At 44.6% G+C, this 22754-nt stretch overlaps 1 protein-coding gene across 4 annotated transcripts in view; it reads right to left on the bottom strand.

The window, feature by feature from the left end:
* The window catches only part of AFF4 (ALF transcription elongation factor 4), a 902368-nt gene that overhangs the window by 283659 nt on the left and 595955 nt on the right, over window positions 1-22754 (bottom strand). For all 4 annotated transcript variants that reach the window (XM_069244725.1, XM_069244727.1, XM_069244726.1 and 1 more), the window contains one exon: window positions 21448-21545. In XM_069244725.1, the coding sequence (XP_069100826.1) occupies window positions 21448-21545 (98 nt within the window). The remainder of the gene's footprint in view (window positions 1-21447; window positions 21546-22754) is intronic.

Below are 22754 nucleotides of genomic sequence, written 5' to 3'. Positions count from 1 at the left end.
CATTGAGGCTCTGCTAACCAGAACCTCAGTGTTTATGCTCTCTCTGCTTTTAAAATTGCCACTGCAGGCTAGTGACCACTTTTACCAATTCCTATTGGCACACTGGAACATCCTTATAATTCCCTAGTATATGGTACCTAGTTACCCAGGGTATTTGGGTTCCAGGAGATCCCGATGGGCTGCAGCATTTCTTTTCACACCCATAGGGAGCTCGACAATTCTTACACCTGACTGCCACTGCAGCCTGAGTGAAATAACGTCCACGTTATTTCACAGCCATTTTACACTGCACTTAAGTAACTTATAAGTCACCTATATGTCTAACCCTCAATTAGTGAAGCTTGGGTGCAAAGTTACTTAGTGTGTGGGCACCCTGGCACTAGTCAAGGTGCCCTCACATTGTTCAGGGCAAATTCCCCAGACTTTGTAAGTGTGGGGACACCATTACATGCGAGCACTACATATAGGTCAATACCTATATGTAGCGTCACAATGGTAACTCCGAACATAGCCATGTAACAGGTCTAGGATCATGGAATTGTCACCCCAATACCATTCTGGTATTGGGGGGGGACAATTCAAGGCATCCCCAGGTCTCCAGCATAGAGCCCGGGTACTGCCAAACTAACTTTCCGGGGTCTCCTCTGCAGCTACTGCTGCTGCCAACCCCTCAGACAGGTTTCTGCCCCCCCCCCCCCCGGGGCTTGGGCAGCCTCGTCCCAGGACAGCAGAACAAAGGATTTCCTCTGAAAGAGGGTGTTACACCCTCTCCCTTTGGAAATAGGTGTTAAGACCTGGGGAGGAGTAGCCACTCCTGGCCTCTGGAAATGCTTTGAAGGGCACAGATGGTGCCCTCCTTGCATAAGCCAGTCTACACCGGTTTGGGGATCCCCCCCCAGCCCTGCTCTGGCTCGAAACTGGACAAAGGACAGGGGAGTGACCACTCCCCTGACCAGCACCTCCCAGGGGAGGTGCCCAGAGCTCCTCCAGTGTGTCCCAGACCTCGGCCATCTTGGATGCAGAGGTGTGAGGGCACAATGGACAACTCTGACTGGCCAGTGCCAGCAGGTGACGTCAGAGACCCCTCCTGATAGGTGCTTACCTTTCTCTGTAGCCAATCCTCCTCTGTGGGCTATTTAGGGTCTCTCCAGTGGGTATCTCACCAGATAACGAATGCAAGAGCTCACCAAAGTTCCTCTGCACTTCCCTCTTCGACTTCTGCCAAGGATCGACCGCTGACTGCTCCAGGACGTCTGCATAACCGCAACAAAGTAGCAAGAAGACTACCAGCAATATTGTAGCGCCTCATCCTGACGCTTTCTCAACTGTTTCCTGGTGGTGCATGCTTTGAAGGCTGTCTGCCTTCACCCTGCACTGGAAGCCAAGAAGAAACCTCCCGTGGGTTGACAGAATCTTCCCCCTGCTAACGCAGGCACCAAACTTCTGCATCACCGGTCCTCTGGGTCCCCTCTCATCCTGACGAGCGTGGTACCTGGAACACAGGAGCTGGGTTCAAGTGTCTACGACAGTCCAGTGGCCCTTCTGTAAAAATTATGGTGGAGTTAAGTCCTTGCCTCCCCACGCCAGACAATAATCCTGTGTACTGCGTGAACTGCAGCTGCTAGGGCTTCTGTGCACTTCTGCAAGACTTCCTTTGTGCTCAGCATAGCCCAGGTCCCCAGCACTCAGTCCTGCATTGCCCAACTTGCTGAGATGGACTCCGACGTCGTGAGACCCTCTTTTGTTGCTCTGAGTCGACCGTCGTCCTCAGATCTTCTAAGTGCCTGTTCAGGTGCTTCTGCAGGTGCTGCCTGCTTCTGCGTGGGCTCTCTGTGTTGCTGAGCGTCCCCTCTGTCTCCTTCTCCTAGGGGCGACCTCCTGATCCTTCCTGGGCTCTAGCAGCATCCAAAATCCTCGACCACGACCCTTGCAGCTACCAAGGCTTGTTTGCGGTCTTTCTGCGTGGAAACAACTCTGCATCCTCCAGCACGCCAGGGGACATCTTCTGACCAAAGAAGAAGTTCCTGGCACCTTCCATTGTTGCAGAATCTTCTGCTTCTTACACCCGGAGGCAGCCCTTTTGCAACTTCATCCATGGTTTAGTGGGCTCCTGCCCCCCCTGGACACTTGCGTGACTCTTGGACTTGGTCCCCTTCCTTTACAGGTCCTCAGGTCTAGGAATTCGTCTTCAGTGTTTTGCAGTCAGTTGTTGTCCTTGCAGAATCAGCTATCCCGACTTTACTGTCTTTCTAGGGTAGTAGGGTAACTTTACTCCTACTTTTCAGGTCCTTGGGGTGGGGTATCTTGGACACCCTTAGTTTTTTCTTACACTCCCAGCGACCCTCTACACCCTACCCTAGGCCTGGGGTTCATTCGTGGTTCGCATTCCACTTTTGGGGTATATGGTTTGTGTTGCCCCTAGGCATATTTCTCCCTATTGCATTCTATTGTGTTCTACATTGTTTGCACTACTTTTCTAACTGTTACTTACCTGATTTTGGTTTGTGTGTGTATATTTTGTGTATATTACTTACCTACTAAGGGAGTATATCCTCTGAGATACTTTTGCCATATTGTCACTAAAATAAAGTACTGTTATTTTTAGTAACTGAGTATTGTGTTTTCTTGTGAAATAGAACTAAGTGATATAAGTGGTATAGAAGGAGCTTTGCATGTCTCCTAGTTCAGCCTAAGCTGCTCTGCTATAGCTACCTCTATAAGCCTAAGCTGCTAGAACACCTCTAATCTACTAATAAGGGATAACTGGACCTGGCACAAGGTGTAAGTACCACAAGGTACCCACTATAAGCCAGGCCAACCTCCTACAGCGTTGTATTGGACTTGAAGTCCCAACAGCGCGCTAGAGAATCTGCTGTATCCAGGCCTGATTTTAATATATGATGTGAGGAGTTCTGGCATGGTCTTCCACAACATGTGGGGAAACCAGATGGGTCATGTCTCATAATGCGGATATGTACCGCAACAAGAGGCAGGTGGCTTTTAGAGACTTCAGTACCTTGCTGCTCTCTAATAACACATTAAAGCCATAAGTTTAGACTCTCTACTCAAGGGAACCAACTGTAGAGTTCTCGCTACCTGTCTTGAGGAGCATGATTCTTGCATGACTAGGCTTTCTGCAGTCTGATGTTCTACAGGAAGCAAGGGTTTCTTGAAGCAGGACGATGGCGTGTTGCCAGGAACACATTCACAGCTTTTACTGAGGTGGGCTTCTCCCAAGCTACCAATAAAGGTCCAAAAAGTATCATTAAAAGAAAGCAGGGGTTCCGAAGTTGGTACGTAAAGGAGCAGGACCTCCATGAAGCCATTACTTTGGCTGCCCAATGAGTGAAGTAAATCCAGCACCTCCACCGCCTTATTCGCCACATAATGGAAGGACAGGATTCTTGATTTTGGGGGTGCCCCGGAATTGTCATCTCTTGTTTGGTCGTGCAATTGTTCCACTTCAGGGTCGCCCCATAGACAAAGATTAAGGGATCCAAATCGGATTCAAACACTAATAACTAATAGATCATGTCATACTCTTCTTCTTTCAGAAGCATGTGAACCATTGTCTGGATCTGTGGTAAGTCAAAGTCTCTATTTCCTGGAGAGATGTTGGTTTTGAGTCTGGAACCGGAGGAGGCGGTGTCAGCAGTCCCTGACGCAGGGACGGCCACAGTACCAGTGGTAGAAGTGGAGTGTCATATCTCTGCACGGGAATAGTCAAGTCGAAACAGGTGCAGGAGTTTAGGTATGGCGCTGAACAGCATGTATACTGGAGTCAGGGGCATGCACATTAGCATGGCATACAAAATAGTGGGGCCCATAGGTGCATCAGATGGAGCCGGGGCCCAGGGAACTCCTGGTATGATAAGCCAGCACTGGGAAACCCAGGTATAATAGAGCCAGCAGTGAAAAGGGTTTTAGAGGTCAGTTCGGGCAGCTGCACTGGGGTGGGACACTCAGGGGAGGTGAGTCAGTCAGCTCCTCAACTACAAAAACCCTGGTCAAACAGTAACGACAGTTGACTACAGATGGCATGTTACAATCTTTGACAAACCAACTTCGAGCAGCCAGTCATTCAGGTAAAGAAAGATAGGAATATCAAAATTTATTAGCTGGGCTGGTTTCAAGAAAGAGGGAGTCTGGGTGACTTACCACTGCCAGGCTTTTTGTGCTTTTATTACTGGAGTAATAGAGGAAAGCGGCCTTGAGTGTGGCATAAAGCAACAATGGCTCTGCTGGTTACTGCGGGCCCTAGTCATGAACAGTTTGGTCTCTCGCCCCCTGATTGCCTTAGGAAGCATACTAAGGCCTGAGTTCCAGGCATAGGAGTCATGGCCCAACCAAAGGCAAATCAAACAGAGTGGGGAGGTAGGGTCGACAGACATCTGTTCCTCACAATCCTTAGAGGGTTGAAGCCTGGAGGTTTTGGAGAGATGATTATATTACCAGACTTTGGTCTTTGAGGAAATGTCACTCTCTACGAGACTGAGCTCCAGGTCAAAATCAAAGGTGCGGAGAAGAGGTTACTGAAGCTGTACAGGGGTGTATGTTAAATGGCTCATGTACAAGAAATAAATCAACACCTGAATCGCACCCGAGGCACAGGGAAAATAAATAGCAGTTATTTAAAGATAATATTAAAAAAGCACACTTCAAACCAGCTTTGTCACTTTAATAGAAATTAACTATTTTTAAGAAGATACGAACAATGTGCCCAAGCTTTGTGCAGCTATTCAATGTGAAAGGAGGCAAAAAGTAAAGTGAATGGACTTACTGCCCCACCCCTTATGCTGCGGTGGTGGCAGCAAAATGTGAATGAGTTTAACAGGCCACTAAGTGACGTCTGCTGACCAAAAGCCCTTCTATTTATGTGTATAATTTTTGGGGAAAAACAATTGTCTGGCAGTAACAACTCAAAAAGTCTCAAAGGCTGTACTTAAGAAATGGCATTAATAATATGCATGCTATTGCATACTGTACCATAGTTGCTAGGCATTCAATATTACAATTCTCAAAGAAGTTTAAGCGCCCACACCCTAAAAAACGAGAAAAAAACCCACTGAAATTCACTGAATTAAGCTGGCCTGGTGAACACCTATGGTATTATCACCTTAAACCAGGTCCAGGTATCCCTTATTAGTGAAGTGCAGGCAGTGTCTAGGAAACTAAGGCTCTCTAGAGGTAGCTGTGGGTGAGCAGCCAAAATGTATCTAGGAGACATGCAACGCTTTTTTTAATACCACTACAGTCAAACAGCAACTTATCACACATGAAAGAACCACACAGTGTTACAAAAATAAAGGTACTTTATTATAATGACACCACACTACAATACTTAAAGGCAGGTCCCCCCAATTGGAGGTAAGTACACACAACCAATAAACGCAATAGTAAATCAGTAAAATAGCATGAAAGCAACACGCATTGGCAATACGTAGTAAAAAGAGAAAGGGCCCTCGGGGTGGGACAAATCATATACTAGGAAAGTGGAATGCAAGATACAGTCCCTCACCCAAGGATGAGGAGTTGTTAGAGGGGAGCTGGAGGAACTAGGAACTCCAAGAGGTGAGTACCAGAGTGACCCCTAGCGACCAGGAGAGCAGAGGTAAGTACCTGGTTTTACTCACAACTAACAGGAGGACATAGCAAAAGGATTGTGCCAGACCCAGACCAGACTAGAAGAACCCATGAGTGGATTCTGGCAGAAGACGTCCTGCAAAGGAAGGGAACCAAGTCCAGTTCTTAATGAAGTCTCTAGTTGTGGCAGGAGCCAGTACCCACCCCTTTGTGGATGCAGGGCCAGATCAACGGGGGAACATCTGTGCAGCGCAGGAGGTGAAGAGGAGTCCTTGAAGCAATGCAGAGAGTGTCCCAGATAGGCGGTTGGATTGATGTGAGTCACTGGTGCCTGGGAACAATACTGCAAAGTAGAGTTGTCGCTGAAGTTGCAGTTTGTCGGTTCCTGAAGAGTCTAGTTGCGGTTCCAGTGGGCAGAAGATGAAGTAAACGATGCAGAGGAACCCTGGTGAAATCTTGCACGTATAATCTGAGGACCCACTCAAGAGGGAGGGGGCTGTGACATCACCTGACTGGCCACTCAGCGGCTCCCAGGGGCCCCTACACATCTTGGTTCAACGATGGAAGAATCAGGTGGCCACCTGGAGGAGCTCTGAGCACCATCCCAGGGTGGGGGTGGGGGGTTGGGGGGGGGGGGGGTGGTCATTCCCCCTTTCTTTGTCCAGTTTCACACCAGAGCAAGGACCGGGGGGGTCCCTGGACTGGTGGAAACCAGTTTATTCAAGGAGGGCACCAAATGTGCCATTAAAAGCATGCCGGTGGCTTGGGGAGGCTACCCCTCCCAAGCTATGTAACACCTATTTCCAAGGGAGAGGGTGTTATCTCCCTCTCCCACAGGAAATCCATTTTTCTGCCTTCCTCTGCCTGAGCTGGTCAAGCAGCAGGAGAGCTGAAACCTGTCTGAGGGGTGGCAGCAGCTCAGGCTACCTGGAAAACCTCAGAAAACTGGTAGGAGCAATAATGGGGGTCCTCTAAGAAGCCCCCAGAGTGCATGGAATCATACAACCACTACTGACAACAGTATTGGGGTATGATTCCAATATGTTTGATACCAAACATGCACAGGTTCTGAATTACCATTATGTAGCTGGACACAGGTTCAGTGACCTGTGTCCAGAACAAGGGCAAAATGGCTTCCCCACACCTAGGAACTGGAGTTTGTAGGGGCACCTCTGCTCAGGCAGGGGTGCCTCACACACAGGAACCTGCATCCTGCCCTCTGGGCTAAGAGGGCCTACCACCGGGGTGACTTACAGTGACCTGGTGCAGTGACCTTTGGTGAAAGGGTGCATGCACCTTTTCACAAAGGCTGCAATGGCTTGGCAGTGCAGACTGTGAAGGTTTGGGAGTGGGACCCTGAGCTGCTGCTGCTGCAACAGAAGATCCTCCTAAAGTGGTATCCTAAACGGAGGACAGATGCTCATGCCCACAAGTTCTGGGTACCACACTCTCATGGCCAAAATTGGAGGCACTAGGATGACTTATGTGAGTTATTAATCTTCTTCGGAACTGGAGGCAGGAGTGGAACTGGCAGAAAGAGTTACAGGAGTGCTATGTTCCACTCTATCTGGAATGTTTCTCTGTGAGTGAATGTTCTTGGAAACTCAAGCATACAAAAGTGCTGACATTGCTACCACTGAGAATACACAAAGTGATAAAGCCAAGGCTCTGCCCACTGTTGGAAGATATTCCGTATGTAACTGCCATTCATGATCCGGCAGGTGTTGTTGGCAAAGTTTGCCACACCACCCTGCGCTTGTTGTACTACCACATGTAAGTGGTGCTGTCTGAGTACCTGCACCAGGCTACTTTTGATAGCGGACAGAAGACCTTCAAAGTCAAGCTAATTGCCCACCACTACATCAAACTGAAGTAGAGGTAAGTATCTGCCAGAGATCTCTGATCTTCACTTCTCCTACATGGCCTCCCTAAGCCAGCAGTGACCCATCAGCCACCACCATCTACTCTAGGCAGGGTAGTGAGAGAGGTCTGCCATGGGTCTGTGTACAAGCAGCCCACACTGCAGATCTTTTGTAGTCTCCTCCCACACCTTATTGGAATCAGACAGGTCCTGGGACTGGGCACACAGACCAGATCCTGTTGCATCTTGCATGTGCCATCTGGCATGGTTGGTGAGCAAGAGGAAGGAGGTCAAGAAGCACTGAGTCCCAGAACAAAGGATGAAACAGACAACCCTAATGTCCTGGACTCAGTATTAAGGGGGAAAGACCAGAAAGCACACCATATCAAGGATGGCTTTGATGAAAAGAAGCCTCTGCGAAGGATCAGCAACCACTGATAACGTAATGAAAATGTCACTTACCCAGTGTACATCTGTTCGTGGCATCAGTCGCTGTAGATTCGCATGTTTTGCATAGCTCGCCATCTGGTGTTGGGTCGGAGTGTTACAAGTTGTTTTTCTTCGAAGAAGTCTTTCGAGTCACGGGACCGAGTGACTCCTCCTTTTGTCTCCATTGCGCATGGGCGTCGACTCCATCTTCGATTGTTTTTCCCCGCAGAGGGTGAGGTAGGAGTTGTATTGTAGTAATAGTGCCCATGCAATGGAGTGACTAAGTATGTACCTATTTAAGGTTAAAATAATATATATACAAATAGTTGAAGGTACCTTCCGAACTGCTACAGGCTCCCGGGGAGGCGGGTGGGCACATGCGAATCTACAGCGACTGATGCCACGAACAGATGTACACTGGGTAAGTGACATTTTCAGTTCGATGGCATCTGTCGCTGTAGATACGCATGTTTTGCATAGACTAGTAAGCAGTTATCTCCCCAAAGCGGTGGCTCAGCCTGTAGGAGTGGGAGTAGCCTGAAACAATGTTCTTAATACGGCTTGACCTACTGTGGCTTGTTGTGCGGATAACACGTCTACACAGTAGTGCTTGGTGAATGTGTGAGGCGTAGACCATGTGGCTGCCTTACATATTTCTTGCATTGGGATGTTTCCTAGAAAGGCCATGGTAGCACCTTTCTTTCTGGTTGAGTGTGCCCTTGGTGTAATGGGCAGTTGTCGTTTAGCTTTAAGGTAGCAGATTTGGATGCATTTAACTATCCATCTGGCTATACCTTATTTTGATATTGGGTTTCCTGCATGAGGTTTTTGGAATGCAATAAATAGCTGTTTAGTTTTCCTGATGCTCTTTGTTCTGTCAATGTAATACATTAATGCTCTTTTGACATCTAAAGTATGTAGTGCCCTCTCAGCTACGGAATCTGGCTGTGGGAAAAACACTGGAAGTTCCACTGTTTGATTTAGATGGAACGGTGAAATTACTTTTGGTAGAAATTTAGGATTAGTCCTTAGGACGACCTTATTTTTGTGTAGTTGTATAAAAGGTTCTTGTATTGTAAACGCCTGAATCTCGCTTACTCTTCTTAGAGAGGTAATGGCGATGAGAAATGCAACCTTCCATTTTAGGAACTGTATTTCGCAGGAGTGCATGGGTTCAAAAGGTGGACCCATAAGTCTAGTTAAGACAACATTTAGGTTCCATGAAGGAACAGGTGGTGTTCTTGGTGGAATAATTCTTTTAAGGCCCTCCATGAATGCTTTAATGACTGGTATCCTATATAGGGAAGTTGAATAGGTAGGCTGCAGGTATGCAGATATTGCTGCAAGGTGTATTTTAATGGAAGAGAAAGCTAGGTTAGATTTTTGTAAGTGAAGCAAGTAACCCACTACATGTTTTGGGGTTGCGTGTATTGGTTGGATTTGATTAATATGGCAGTAGCAAACAAACCTCTTCCATTTACTGGCATAGCAGTGCCTGGTGGATGGCCTTCTGGCTTGCTTTATGACTTCCATACATTCTTGGGTAAGTTGTAAGTGTCCGAATTCTAGGATTTCAGGAGCCAGATTGCTAGATTCAGCGATGCTGGATCTGGGTGTCTGATTGTTTGGTTGTGTTGTGTTAACAGATCCGGCCTGTTGGGCAGTTTGATGTGGGGTACTACTAATAGGTCTAGCAGCGTTGTGTACCAGGGTTGCCTTGCCCAAGTTGGTGCTATTAATATGAGTTTGTTTTGACTGAGTTTGTTTACCAGATAAGGAAGGAGAGGAGGAAAAGCGTAGGCAAATATCCCTGACCAGTTGATCCATAGGGCATTGCCGTGGGACTGCCTTGTGTGGGTATCTGGATGCGAAGTTTTGGCATTTTGCGTTCTCTTTTGTCGCAAACAAGTCTATTTGAGGTGTTCCCCAGAGCGTGAAGTAAGTGTTCAGAATTTGGGGGTGAATTTCCCATTCGTGGACCTGTTGGTGATCTCGAGAGAGATTGTCTGCGAGTTGATTCTGAATTCCTGGGATAAATTGTGCTATTAGGCGAATTTGGTTGTGAATTGCCCAACGCCATATCTTTTGTGCCAGCAGGCTCAATTGCGTTGAGTGCGTCCCCCCTTGTTTGTTTAGATAATACATTGTTGTCATGTTGTCTGTTTTGACGAGAATGTATTTGTGAACTATTATTGGTTGAAAAGCCTTTAGTGCTTGAAAAACTGCTAGTAGTTCTAGGTGATTTATATGCAGTTTTGTTTGATGTACGTTCCATTGTCCTTGTATGCTGTGTTGATCGAGGTGTGCTCCCCACCCTGTCATGGAAGCATCTGTTGTTATTACGTATTGTGGCACTGGGTCTTGGAAAGGCCGCCCTTTGTTTAAATTTATACTGTTCCACCATAGAAGCGAGAGGTAAGTTTGGCGGTCTATTAACACCAGATCTGTAAGGTGACCCTGTGCTTGTGACCACTGTGATGCTAGGCATTGTTGTAAGGGCCTCATGTGCAGTCTTGCGTTTGGGACAATGGCTATGCATGAAGACATCATGCCTAGGAGTTGTAATATCATCTTTGCTTGTATCTTTTGTGTTGGATACATGCGTTGTATGATGTTGTTGAAATTTTGAATTCTTTGTGGACTTGGAGTGGCTACTCCTATTGTTGTGTTTATTATGGCTCCTAGGTATTGTTGTACCTTGCGCGGCAGAATGTTGGATTTTGCGAAGTTGACTGTGAACCCTAGTTTGTAGAGGGTTTGTATGATTTGATTTGTGTGGTGTGAGCACGTTATTTACGAATGGGTCTTGATTAGCCAGTCGTCTAGATACGGGAATACATGTATTTGCTGCCTTCTGATGTGTGCAGCGACTACTGCTAGACATTTGGTAAAGACTCTTGGTGCGGTTGTTAAACCGAAAGGCAGTACCTTGAATTGGTAGTGTATTCCGTTGAATACAAACCTTAGGTATTTCCTGTGCGATGGATGTATTGGTATATGGAAATACGCGTCTTTGAGGTCTAATGTTGTCATGTAGTCGTGTAGTTTCAGCAATGGTAACACTTCTTGTAGTGTGACCATGTGAAAGTGGTCTGATTTGATGTATATGTTTAGCATTCTTAAGTCTAGGATTGGTCTTAGCGTTTTGTCCTTCTTTGGTATTAAGAAGTACAGTGAATAAACTCCTGTGTTTATTTGTGTGTTTGGTACTAACTCGATTGCGTTCTTTTGCAATAGTGCTTGAACTTCTATCTCCAGGAGCTCGGAATGATGTTTTGATAAATTTTGTGCTCTTGGTGGTATGTTTGGAGGGAATTGTAGAAATTCTATGCAATAACCATTTTGGATAATTGCTAGAACCCAAGTGTCTGTAGTGATTTCCTCCCATGCTTTGTAATAATGACCTATTCTTCCCCCCACTGGTGTTGTGTGGAGGGGGTGAGTGACATGTGAGTCACTGCTTAGTTGTAGGGGTTTTGGGGCTTTGAAATTTTCCCCTATTCCTAGGGAATTGCCCTCCTCTATATTGGCCCCGAAAGCCTCCCCTGTACTGTCCCTGGTAACTGGATGGTGTTGCCTGTGAGGTGCTGGCTTGTGTGGCCTGACCCCGAAACCCCCCTCTAAAGGGTGTTTTGCGGAAGGTGCTGTAATTTCCTCTGCTCTGCGGGGAGTAGAGTGCGCCCATGGCTTTAGCAGTGTCCGTGTCCTTTTTAAGTTTTTCAATCGCCGTGTCCACTTCTGGACCGAACAGTTCTTTTTCGTTGAATGGCATATTGAGAACTGCCTGCTGAATCTCTGGTTTAAACCCAGACGTTCGTAGCCATGCATGCCTTCTGATGGTCACAGATGTATTTATTGTTCTTGCAGCTGTGTCTGCTGCGTCCATGGAGGAGCGTATCTGGTTGTTTGAAATGTTCTGTCCTTCTTCAACCACTTGCTTTGCCCTCTTTTGTAGGTCTTTGGGTAGATGTTCAATGAGATGTTGCATCTCATCCCAATGGGCTCTGTCATAGCGCGCAAGAAGTGCCTGTGAGTTAGCGATGCGCCACTGGTTTGCAGCTTGTGCTGCGACTCTCTTTCCAGCTGCATCGAACTTGCGGCTTTCCTTATCTGGGGGTGGTGCGTCCCCAGATGTGTGGGAGTTGGCCATTTTCCTAGCTGCTCCTACAACGACAGAATCTGGTGGCAGCTGCGAAGTTATGAAAATAGGGTCTGTAGGAGGCGCTTTATACTTTTTTTCCACCCTTGGTGTGATTGCCCTACTTTTGACCGGCTCCTTAAAGATGTCTTTTGCGTGCCGAAGCATACCAGGGAGCATAGGCAGGCTTTGGTAGGAGCTGTGGGTGGCAGAGAGGGTGTTGAATAGAAAGTCATCCTCGACTTGTTCTGAGTGGAGGCTTACATTGTGGAATTGTGCTGCTCTAGCCACCACCTGAGAATATGCAGTACTGTCTTCTGGTGGTGATGGCTTTGTAGGGTATGCCTCCGGACTGTTATCTGACACAGGGGCGTCGTATAAGTCCCATGCGTCCTGATCCTGGTCATCTTGGCTCATGGTGGTGTGAGCCGGGGAATGTGATGGTGTTTGTGCTGGCGAGACGTGAATTATAGGTGGAGGAGAGGGTGGCGGAGTAACCCTTTTCACCATTTTTGTTTGTGGTGTTTGGTCAGTTTGAAATTCCAGTCTTCTCTTTCTCCTAATAGGGGGAAGGGTGCTTATCTTTCCTGTCCCCTGCTGTATAAAAATACGTTTCTGCGTATGGTCTACATCGGTGGATTGCGGGTCTTCCTCAAACCTATGCTTTCGCATTTGGGAGGTCATTGATTGCTCTTCGGTATAAGAGCCTGAAACTGGGTCGGTTGCAGGTTGTTTCGGCACCGAAACCCTGTCTGCATCTTTTTTCGGCTCCGAGGTGGCTTTTTTCTTTTTCGGAGTCGAAACATCTCGGCGTCGATCTTCATCGGTGCCGCTGTCTCGCCGTCGAGCCGTGTCTACACCGCTATCTCGGTGTCGATGTATGTCTCCAGCACTTTCTCGGTCCCGAGAAGGCTGCGTGCTGGTGTCTCGACCGGAGTCGGACGGTCTCGGCACTGATTGGGCCTTTTTCGGTGCCGACGGTCGGTCACCGAATTTATGGGTGGAGCCATGGCCTGGTGGCAGTGGCGTCCCCTGGGCCTTGACAATCTTCTTATGAGTGCTTTTCGACGTCTTACTCACGGTTCGTGGATCGTCGAATTCCTCGGAGTCCGATTCGTGTATCGAAAAGGTTTCTTCCTCTTCCTGTACCTCGAAGTCTCGGTGCGCTGTCGGCGTGGACGCCATTTGAAGCCTTCTTGCTCGACGGTCTCGGAGTGTTTTTCGGGACCGGAATGCACGACAGGCCTCGCAAGTGTCTTCACTGTGCTCAGGTGATAGGCACAGGTTACAGACCAAGTGTTGGTCTGAATAGGGGTATTTTTTGTGGCATTTGGGACAGAAACGGAACGGGGTCCGTTCCATCGGCGTTCTTCTACACGCGGTCGGGCCGAGCAGGCCCCGACGGGGATCGAAAACTACCCCGAAGGGCTCCAGAGCTCTTCGATGCGGTGTTGATTCTGACTACGCCGATCCCGAACGCAACAATACCGACGAAAATCTTCCGAAATTTTGCTGTTTTTCCGTTCCGAAACTCGGAGCGACAGGAACACGTCCGAACCCGATGGCGGAAAAAAAACAATCGAAGATGGAGTCGACGCCCATGCGCAATGGAGACAAAAGGAGGAGTCACTTGGTCCCGTGACTCGAAAGACTTCTTCGAAGAAAAACAACTTGTAACACTCCTACCCAACACCAGATGGCGAGCTACGCAAAACATGCGTATCTACAGCGACAGATGCCATCGAACACTTTCTTACCTGTAAGTGTACTTTTGCAGCTTGGAGAATTTTCTGGATTCACATGCTGTGCATTATTCCACCATCTAGTGGGTTGGGTCTGGAATTCTTCACTGTTTAATGGTCCTTTTCTTGATTTTTTGTTTGAAGGTGAGCATCAACTGAACCACCATTTGGTGTCCCTTTGTGGCGTCATCCTACTTTCTATGGATGCTCCCACCTTTAGTCGCCATCTTCAGATTCCTATTTTTTATTATTATTATTCTTTTTTTCTTCTTTTATCTTCTTGGTGGAGGTGGGTGGGTCACTTCTGAATCCAGAAAATTCTTCAAAATGCAAAACTACACCTACAGGTAAGAAACTTTACATTTTGCATTGTGAATCTTTTCTGGATTCACATGCCGTTGATTAATTTTAAAGTGGTTTTACTCCTCTGGTGGCTGGACTGAAGATGGACATTGATTTGTAAACAGATGTTGCATAACCCTCTGACCTACTTGTGCTTCTTTGTTCATTTGGAAATCAATACATTACTCTTTTGTGAACGTATGTACTTATGACCGTGTTGTTGCCATGCAGATTTGCGGTAGTGGAGTATTCACAGAAAAAAAAAAAAGTAAAAGCAACGGTTGCTCCTTTCTTCCGTGTAATAGGTGTTCTTGGTGCCCCTCAGCAAGGTTTCACCCGTATTTGTATGGCACAATGGAACTGTTTGAGCAATCCATCGTGCTAGTTACTGGTTTTACCAAATAACTATGGGCAAATGACACAAATAATTGTTGAGTTTTCTGCAAAGGCTTTGTTTTTTCAATGTAGTACATGATCAAACATCTTCCGTCCAATGTACGCAAAATTCTTTCAGCATGGGTCTTTGGATTTTGAAAGAAACTTAGTTTATGTATACTTTGATTGATCTGAAACAGCGACACCACCTTTGGTACGAACTGTGGATCTGTTCTCATGACAATTCTGACCATGTGAATTTGAAAATTCAGTTCCTGTATAGTGAATACTTGTAACTCACTCTGAGTAGTGAGGTAATGGACAAGGAAAAGGAAGTTTTTAAACTTAGCATCTGCAAAGTAGCCTTATGTAAAGGTTCAAAAGTTATTTTCATGATTTGAGTTAGTACCACATTTAGGTTCCATGTGGCTGCTTGCATTCTCTTTCGGTAAGCTATTCTCTTTGCTTCTTCTAGGAATCTCTTTACTACTTGTGCCGTAAAGAAGCTTCTTCCTATATATCCCCTGGTGTTTGCCACTATTGCTGCTAGACAAACCTTTAAGGACACATATGCAAGACGTTCTTGTAAGAGATGTGTTAGGTATTTTAAAACTGTCTTTACTCTTGTGCTTTTCTTCCCTAATCCTCCTTTTATACACCAAAGTGAATATCTTTTCCATTTTGCCATGTAAGACTTGTTATTGGTTTTCTTGCCTCTCTCAATACTGTTGTTGTCTTTTTAGGTAGTTTTAAAAGTCCGAATTCAAAGTCTTTAGGAGCCATACCGTAGGTTCATGGATTCTGGGTCTGGGTGCAATACCTTCACTCCTCCCATTCACAACAGATCCTGGTGCCTTGGTAGCGTTTAGACTCCTTGAGCTAATTGATTAATCTCCTAGTACCAAGTTTGCCTTGTCGATATTGTGCAATTAGTATTAAGGTCATGTGACTCCTCTTGCATCCGTCGATTCCTCTACCAGGATTGGGGGAAACGTTATGCAAATTAATGCAAATGTCCCTGACCAGTTTATCGAAAGGGCATTCCCCAGTGACCGATGACGCAGTAGTCTGGAGGCCGAGTAGTGGCATTTCGTGTTTTGTGAGGTTGCAAACAGACCTAATGTTGGTGAGCCCCATCTTTGAGAGATCCTTTCTACTACTGATTGGTTGAGGTTCCATTAGTGGGAGCATGAGGCTTGTCTGCTCAGCCTATCTGCCTCAACATGGTTTCTTCCTGGCAGATATAATCACCTGAATTTCCATGTTCCTTTATATAGACCATTTCCAGAGTTGCTGAGCTACCCATGAAAGGGGCAGGGATTGAGTACCTTCCTTTTTATTGATGTAAAACACTGTGGTTGGATTGACTGTTTGAATCAATATTGTCTTCCCTGGGAGATGATTCTGCAATGCTTTGAGGGCTACAAAAAGTGTCCAGTTATACAAGGTTGATGTGCTGATCCGCATCCTGTTCCTTCCAGATTCCCCTTATTTTGAGGGATCCTGTGTATGCTCCCCATCCCATCTGAAAGGTGTCTGTGGGTATTGCCATAGATGCAGTTGGTTGTGTAAAAGGTCTCACAGTGAAATATTTTCTGTTTCACAATGCAATTTCCTCATGTATCTTCTGGGTAGCAACCATTAAACCTCCCCAACTCCCCGTTGCCTGCGACGATTGATTCTGTAGGCACTCATGGATCAGTCTCATGTGAAGTCTTGCATACAGGATTAAAGGAATGCATGATGCCATCTTTCCTAATAGTTTCCCTACCATCCTCGCCATCAGAGCTTGCCCCTTGCGGTAATGGTGAATCTCTCCCAAAAGTGACTGTATTCTTTTCTCATTGGGGGAAGGCTTTTTCTTGTACTGAGTTTACCCTTGTATTTTCCTGTTCTGGCTTTGGAGACGACCTTTCTATTTTCAATGAGAAACCTAGTGGGTACGGTGTCTTCATCACCCACTGAATGTCCTGTTTGCATTTTTTGGTATATATTTCTCATACTAACCAGTTCGTCAAAGTACGAATATACATGTATTCCCATTCTTCTGAGCTGTGCAGCTACTGCTGCAAGACATTTTGTAAACACTCGATGTAGATTTTGTTCCAAATGCTAACACTGTGAATTTATAGTGTATTCCGCTAGCCACAAACCTCTGTATTTCTTGTGCTTTGCATTCACTAGGATTTGCAAGTAGGCTTTCTTACGTCTATGGTTGTAAGATTGTCATTTTGAATTTGAGTTTTTATAAACTGGTTTATGAACCGGAGGTCTAATATTGGGTAGAACGATCCACCTACCTCTGGAATTAAGAAATATGTTGAGTAATTGCCTTTGTTGATTTCCTGTTTAGGAACTAGTTCGAAGTTCTATTGTCCGATTCTCCAATCACTCCTTGATAAGACAAGCCATTTCCACTTTTGAGTGTATCTTCTTTTTTGTCCCCTTATTGGATTTATAGGAATTGATTAGTTGTATGCAATATTCGAATAGAATTGTGTTTATGATCCATTTGTCTGAAGCTATTATCCTCCAATCGTGGAGGGAGTCTTTTAACCTTCCACCAACTGGTATGCTGTGTTTGAAGTCTAACTGAATATTCTTTTCTTTCACTGAAGTGTTTTGTGAAAGTCTTGAATTTCTTGTGCAGTCACTTATTTGAGGGGATTGCACCCCCTCTGTCTTTCTTTTTCCTCGGGTTTTTCCTCAAAAAGAACCACGGCTGTTGTTGATCCTGCTAGCTTTGTTGAGTTGCGGCAGTTCAGGTGCCACTCTGGAAGCCTTGATGAGTGCTCCCTGCCTGGAAGTTAACTCTGAGGTTGGATATTGTGTCGCAAATGTTCCCCATCTTAATCCACCTCGAAACTGCAGTGCGCCCAAGGACTTTGCTGTTTCATTGTCCTTTAGCTGGCGGCTCAATGTGTCTGCTGAATCTAAAGCAAATTTCAAGAATGTATTGACAATTGTTTTCCGCCTCTAGCAAGATGTGCTGCCCTTTCTCTACACTGTTCAGGGAGGTGTTTTAACAGATCTTCCATCTCATCCCAATGCTAATGAGCATGTCAATTTAGTAGTGAATTTGAGTTTGCAATGCATCACTGGTTTGCAGCACTAAGCTCAATTCTGCGCCTCATGCGTTCCATCCTCTTACTCTCCTTTTCCAGTGGAGGCCCCAAGGTCGACAGGATGTTGGGCCTTTTTCTGGCTGTCGATGTGATTATGGAGTCTGTAAGCACAGTGTCTTATATATGCAGGGTCTTTGGAGGAATACTTATATTGCTTTTTAGCCCTTGGAGTCACAGTTAGGCAAGTGGCTGGTTCCTTAAAAGCCTCCCTCCCCTGGTTGAGGATGCTCGGGAGCATGGATACAAACTGTCTCCTTGCCTGACTTGGCACCAATGTTTCCAGTAGGAAACATGATTGTGATTTATCCCCCTCTAGCTGCACATTAAATCAGTCAGCTGCATTCCTTGTGACCAGACTGCACATTCCAACATCATCTGGAGGTGAGCGCTTTGATGGGTATGATTCTACACCCTCTTCAGTTGAGTCTGCCCCTTAGTCTTCCCACTGTTGATCAATATATTCACGTTCCCCTGAAGCCCGATCGATTCCAATTTGATCTTCTTTCTCCTCATAGAAAAGCTCTTCTTCTTGACGTTCTGGTGTGAGTGGAGGCTGTATTTCCTAGAGTTCCATCTCACATGTGTGTTTTGGCAACAAAGCCTTCTGTGAAATTCTGAAATCTTTAAGGCTTTTGTCTAATTCCTTTTTCCTTTGCAAGAATGTGGATGTAGGAAAGTACCCTCTTTTTGGCATGGTTACCCCTACTTTTTACCTGATTTCAGTGTGTTTTTACTGTGTTTACTGGGATCCTGCTAACCAGGACCCCAGTGACTGATCTTTCCCTCTTAATTTGGTTGCTTAGGACTTTTTACACCCACAATTGGCATACTGGTGCCTAGTATATGGTACCCAGGGCATTGGGTCACCAGAGGTTCCCCATGGGCTGCCTGCAGCATTTATTGTGCCACCTATGGGAGCCCGTGCAAAATGTGTCTCTTTATTCATAAACCACCAGAAGGGTTTCTTTACTTTCCTGCCAACAATAATCACTTGTTTTCTTTAGATTTGTCTCCATTTCGTAAGAGTTGGTATAGAGGTTTAGGTCTATAATGAGTCTCTGTAGAGCTATTGGAAATTTACTTAAGAGAACTATACCCTCATTATATTGTACACTGCCACTAGCTTTAGTAAGTGGGATGGTACATTATTTAAGTTGTCATCCTTATCTGCAATATACAGGTTAAAGAGGAGATCCCCAAGAAGGCACCACTGCTTTAAACTATTTTTGTTATCTTTATTTCCAGAAAATGATTGCTCTGCACTCACATTCACTCTTACCTATTCCTTTGTGGAAAGCATCTGTACTGCTCACAGTAGTTGTGATGGTATACCCCACTTATTTTCATAAAATTATTTCTGGATACTTTGCCAAAAGTCAACTTAAAATCAATAAAGCAAGCATTTGCCAGAGTTTTTAAGTTGAGGGATTTTTCTTTTAGTACAGAAAATGTGAGAATATTTGTGATGGTTCATAAACCAGCAAGGTTGTCTGATTACAAACAACCAGCTGTATTTATTGCAAGAACAGGTTAGCACAATATTTTGCCTCGATATCTAGAAGGGCAATCAGCCTGTAATGTGTTTGACACAAAGCCTTTTTTTTAAAAATATATAAATAAGTTGGAGGAGTGAGCCAACGTATTCCGAAATAACTTGTGCCCAAAAGAGTGTGTTCTGTCTGAACAAGTGAACAGGAAGGGCATTATTAAGGCCATACACCACACATATACACTGACTTTTTAATATAGGTGACCTGCATGCTTTGATAGAAATGCAATTTTGCAAGAGATCTGAAACTGCTTCGGAAATAACGCAATGCTTGACTGACAAGCCTTTGTAAAAGGCATTGAGATGTCTAATCCAAACTTTCTCCATGACACTAGTGTTTCATGGTTTGTGAAAAGTTCTACTTTATTTACAAAAGTCCAAAATTATTTTGGATTCCTTGCATTACCAATGATGAAGTAAGTTTCCCATAGCTTTCTACTGTCCATGATGTCCTTTCGTAACTTTTCTTTAGTTCTTAAACGTTTTTGCTTGACCAATGTAGAGGTGAACTATGTGCAAAATTCTATTTCTCTAATCAACTGTTTGCCCCGGTCTGTAAGGATTTGATGTACCATTTACTGCTGCTGGCCTTTACCTGGCAGAATGTGGCTCCATTTTCCTGGCTAGATGGCTGAACTTGACAATGATCAGTGTTGTAACTTTCTCACATTCCTCAGAGTAGCTGGTTTGGCTGCACCTCATAGCTGACCTTTTGGTAGGCCATGAATGTAGTTGTGTTGTGCAATAATCAAATAATTTCATTAATATTTTGTCCCATTTATTTCTTTTTACATTTGTGACAAAGTTTTGAACATTTATCTTAATTATGGTGCATAATGGAGATTTGACAAGAAAAAAACCTTAAACATACATGTACTTTTGTTTCTTTTTGAAATTCAGAATCTCTGATGTTGAAGAATAATTCAAACATGTGAATCTATTAAAGATCCAAAGCAGAAGAAATAATCACCATGAACCCTGATGAGAAAACAATACAGAAGCAAAGGCCTTTGAAATGTCAGCAACAATTTAATAAAGTGTCTCCTTACTCCACCAAAAACAATCATGCAAGAGAGCAGAAGATTAAAGTCAAGACAGTAAAAGTGTAAAACTTTTTAGGATAAAAGCGTATATATAGGTACTGAGCCACCAAAAGGGTGGAAACAGCATACATGCACTGACACAGACCATTAAAGCCCTGAACTGGAGACGTCACGTTCCAGTTTCTCAACTTGAAGACTGGCAATCAATAATGCAAGAAAATAAGGGTCACCCTAGACTCTGGCACTGATAAAAAAGTGCTTGAATTCAACCATCATTTAAGAATGGAACAATATAAAGTGAACTTTACAAAAGATTAGTTTCTGCTCATTATCAAATGCCTATTGCGTTCAAGAAGTATCTTGTGTCTCGTATTTTTTTTTTTTACAGCATGCTCTCTTTGCATTTAGTTGTAGTTACTTACAAGGTACTGGTTTTTATGCAACGCTAATCAAAAACAATTAAGGAGATTATTAAATACTCCAAGTCTTAGCATTAGATTGCCCTTGTTCGGTGTCATCAAGCTTAGAGGTTACAGCCCAAAATTAGGGCAAAAATGATGCACAAATGACACTGGAGACTAAATGTTTTTTGAGGTCCTACAGTTAAAGACTGCTAAAAAGTATTACAAAATAGTTATTTCTGATCAACACATTAGGGAACCTTTCTTCTGGTTAGCATTGCTAAATGTAAATACATAACGCTAAAACAGCAAAGGTTGGAAACATGCTCAAAACTAAAGGCAGTGTAAACCACTTTAGTATAACAAAACCACTCCCTACTTTAATCGCCTTTCCTCTTGCCAACAGGTTTTTAATATCAGTCCTGTTGCACCAAGAGAAGCGTTCAAACATTATCGAGTAGAACATACATACTAATTAGAACATGTAATGCCACCCCTATTTAATAGTTAAGCTGTGGATTCCCTCAGACCTTTCAGGACAGACTCTACTCCCAAGTCCACCACTATAGCATAGTTTTAACTCTTGTGCCCCTTCCAGCCAATTCAGCTCAACTTGTCAAGGAAGCTTACTGAGATAGTACCTGACTCTTCAAAGTGGTACAGCTCTGAAGAGGTAGGGTAGGAAAATGGAACAGACAAAGAAAGGATAGCAATTAAACAATTAATTGGAACAGGACACCTTAAAAAAAAAAAAAAAAAAAGATGACCCATAAAAGGTCTTACTAATGTATTTAGCATCAATTGAAATAACCCCTATTTGGTAAAACCACAAAAAAACATAATTTGCAGGTTATGTTACCGTTCTTCAAAGGTCAACCTTGCTCGCCGTGATTTTGAAGTGTCTGGAGGTGGGATAGGTATGGGAGGATAACTAGCTGAGTTGCTTGAAGCTTTTTCCTAAAAATGATGACAAATAATCCTCTTACAAAGTTATTTCATGAATAGTGTGGCAGTATAACCCTTTAGTTCATACATATTAAATGTTATGCCTAACATTTTTTTTTTTTCTTTCTGGGCAGTTCCTAATCACATGATGGGATCATTCGAAATATTTGAATTTTCAGCAAAACACTCATTACAAAATGAAAGAATCATAATACACATGCAAACAACCAAGATGAATATAATACACAGGAAAACAGAGAATAATACAGAACCCTTGCCATAAAAATTTATGACTTTTGCCTGCAGGCAAGATTCTTTTGAGCCAGAGGTACTGATGAGCTTGCACTTCTTGTAAGGAGGTGGAGCATCCCTGGCAGCTTCGGAATTACCCCACTTACTGGCATTGGATACCACTAAAGAATCCGTGTGATTTACTCTGCTAAAAAAAGGGTCAGAGGGTGAGGCTTTATTTTTTTCTCCAACCTTGATATGATCTTGCACTGCCGTAGCAAGCTGTTTGAAAATGTCGTTTGAGAGCCTCAACATTTGTTTTAGCATAGATAAGTCCTGTGTTGAACTATGTGCAATAGAGAGGGTCTCGAATAAGAGGTCATCCTTAAGAGACTCTTTATCTAAGAGTACCTATTGGTAAGTGGCTGCCCTACCAATAAGATCTTGGAAAGAGGTGGTATCATCTAGAGGAGGCTGCCTAGTGGAGTCAGTGCCATAAGCTGACCATAGGTCAGAGGGTTGTGGCACATCAAAGGTGTTGTCCCTCGTTCCCCAGTGAAAGCGTGTGGGGACCCTGGAGGGGTGATATCAAAGGGTCACCCTTTGAAGGAGGGGCGAGGGTGAAGGTTGTGGAGGAGAATGTAAAGTGGTACACGCTTTCAGTGCTCTTCTTCTTGGTAGCAGTTACTGGCAAATCAATGGCCTCTTTAAAGGAAAGAGGTCGCTTGGATGCAGAAAATGTGGTAATAACAGTCTTTGACAAAATCCGACCAGTTTGAGGCTGTGTATTTGTTTGGCATTGAGTTTTTCCTTCAGTCTGAAGAACTGGCTCTACCGAAGTATTTGGTTCCGACTGAGGTGTCAGTTTTTTCAGAGTTGAAGGGAGTGTGTGTTTCGGAGCCAAAAGAGTTGATGCCAAAACTGGCTGTGGCATGTTTGTTGATGCAGAAGTGGTCAGTGATAACTGTGGAGCAGAGGTTGTCAGTGTCG

Source organism: Pleurodeles waltl, chromosome 7, assembly GCF_031143425.1.
Source record: "Pleurodeles waltl isolate 20211129_DDA chromosome 7, aPleWal1.hap1.20221129, whole genome shotgun sequence".
Classification (NCBI taxonomy): Eukaryota; Metazoa; Chordata; class Amphibia; order Caudata; family Salamandridae; genus Pleurodeles; species Pleurodeles waltl.
The sequence above is the reverse complement of the archived record's forward strand: the minus strand, read 5'-3'. Positions and strand labels throughout refer to the sequence as shown.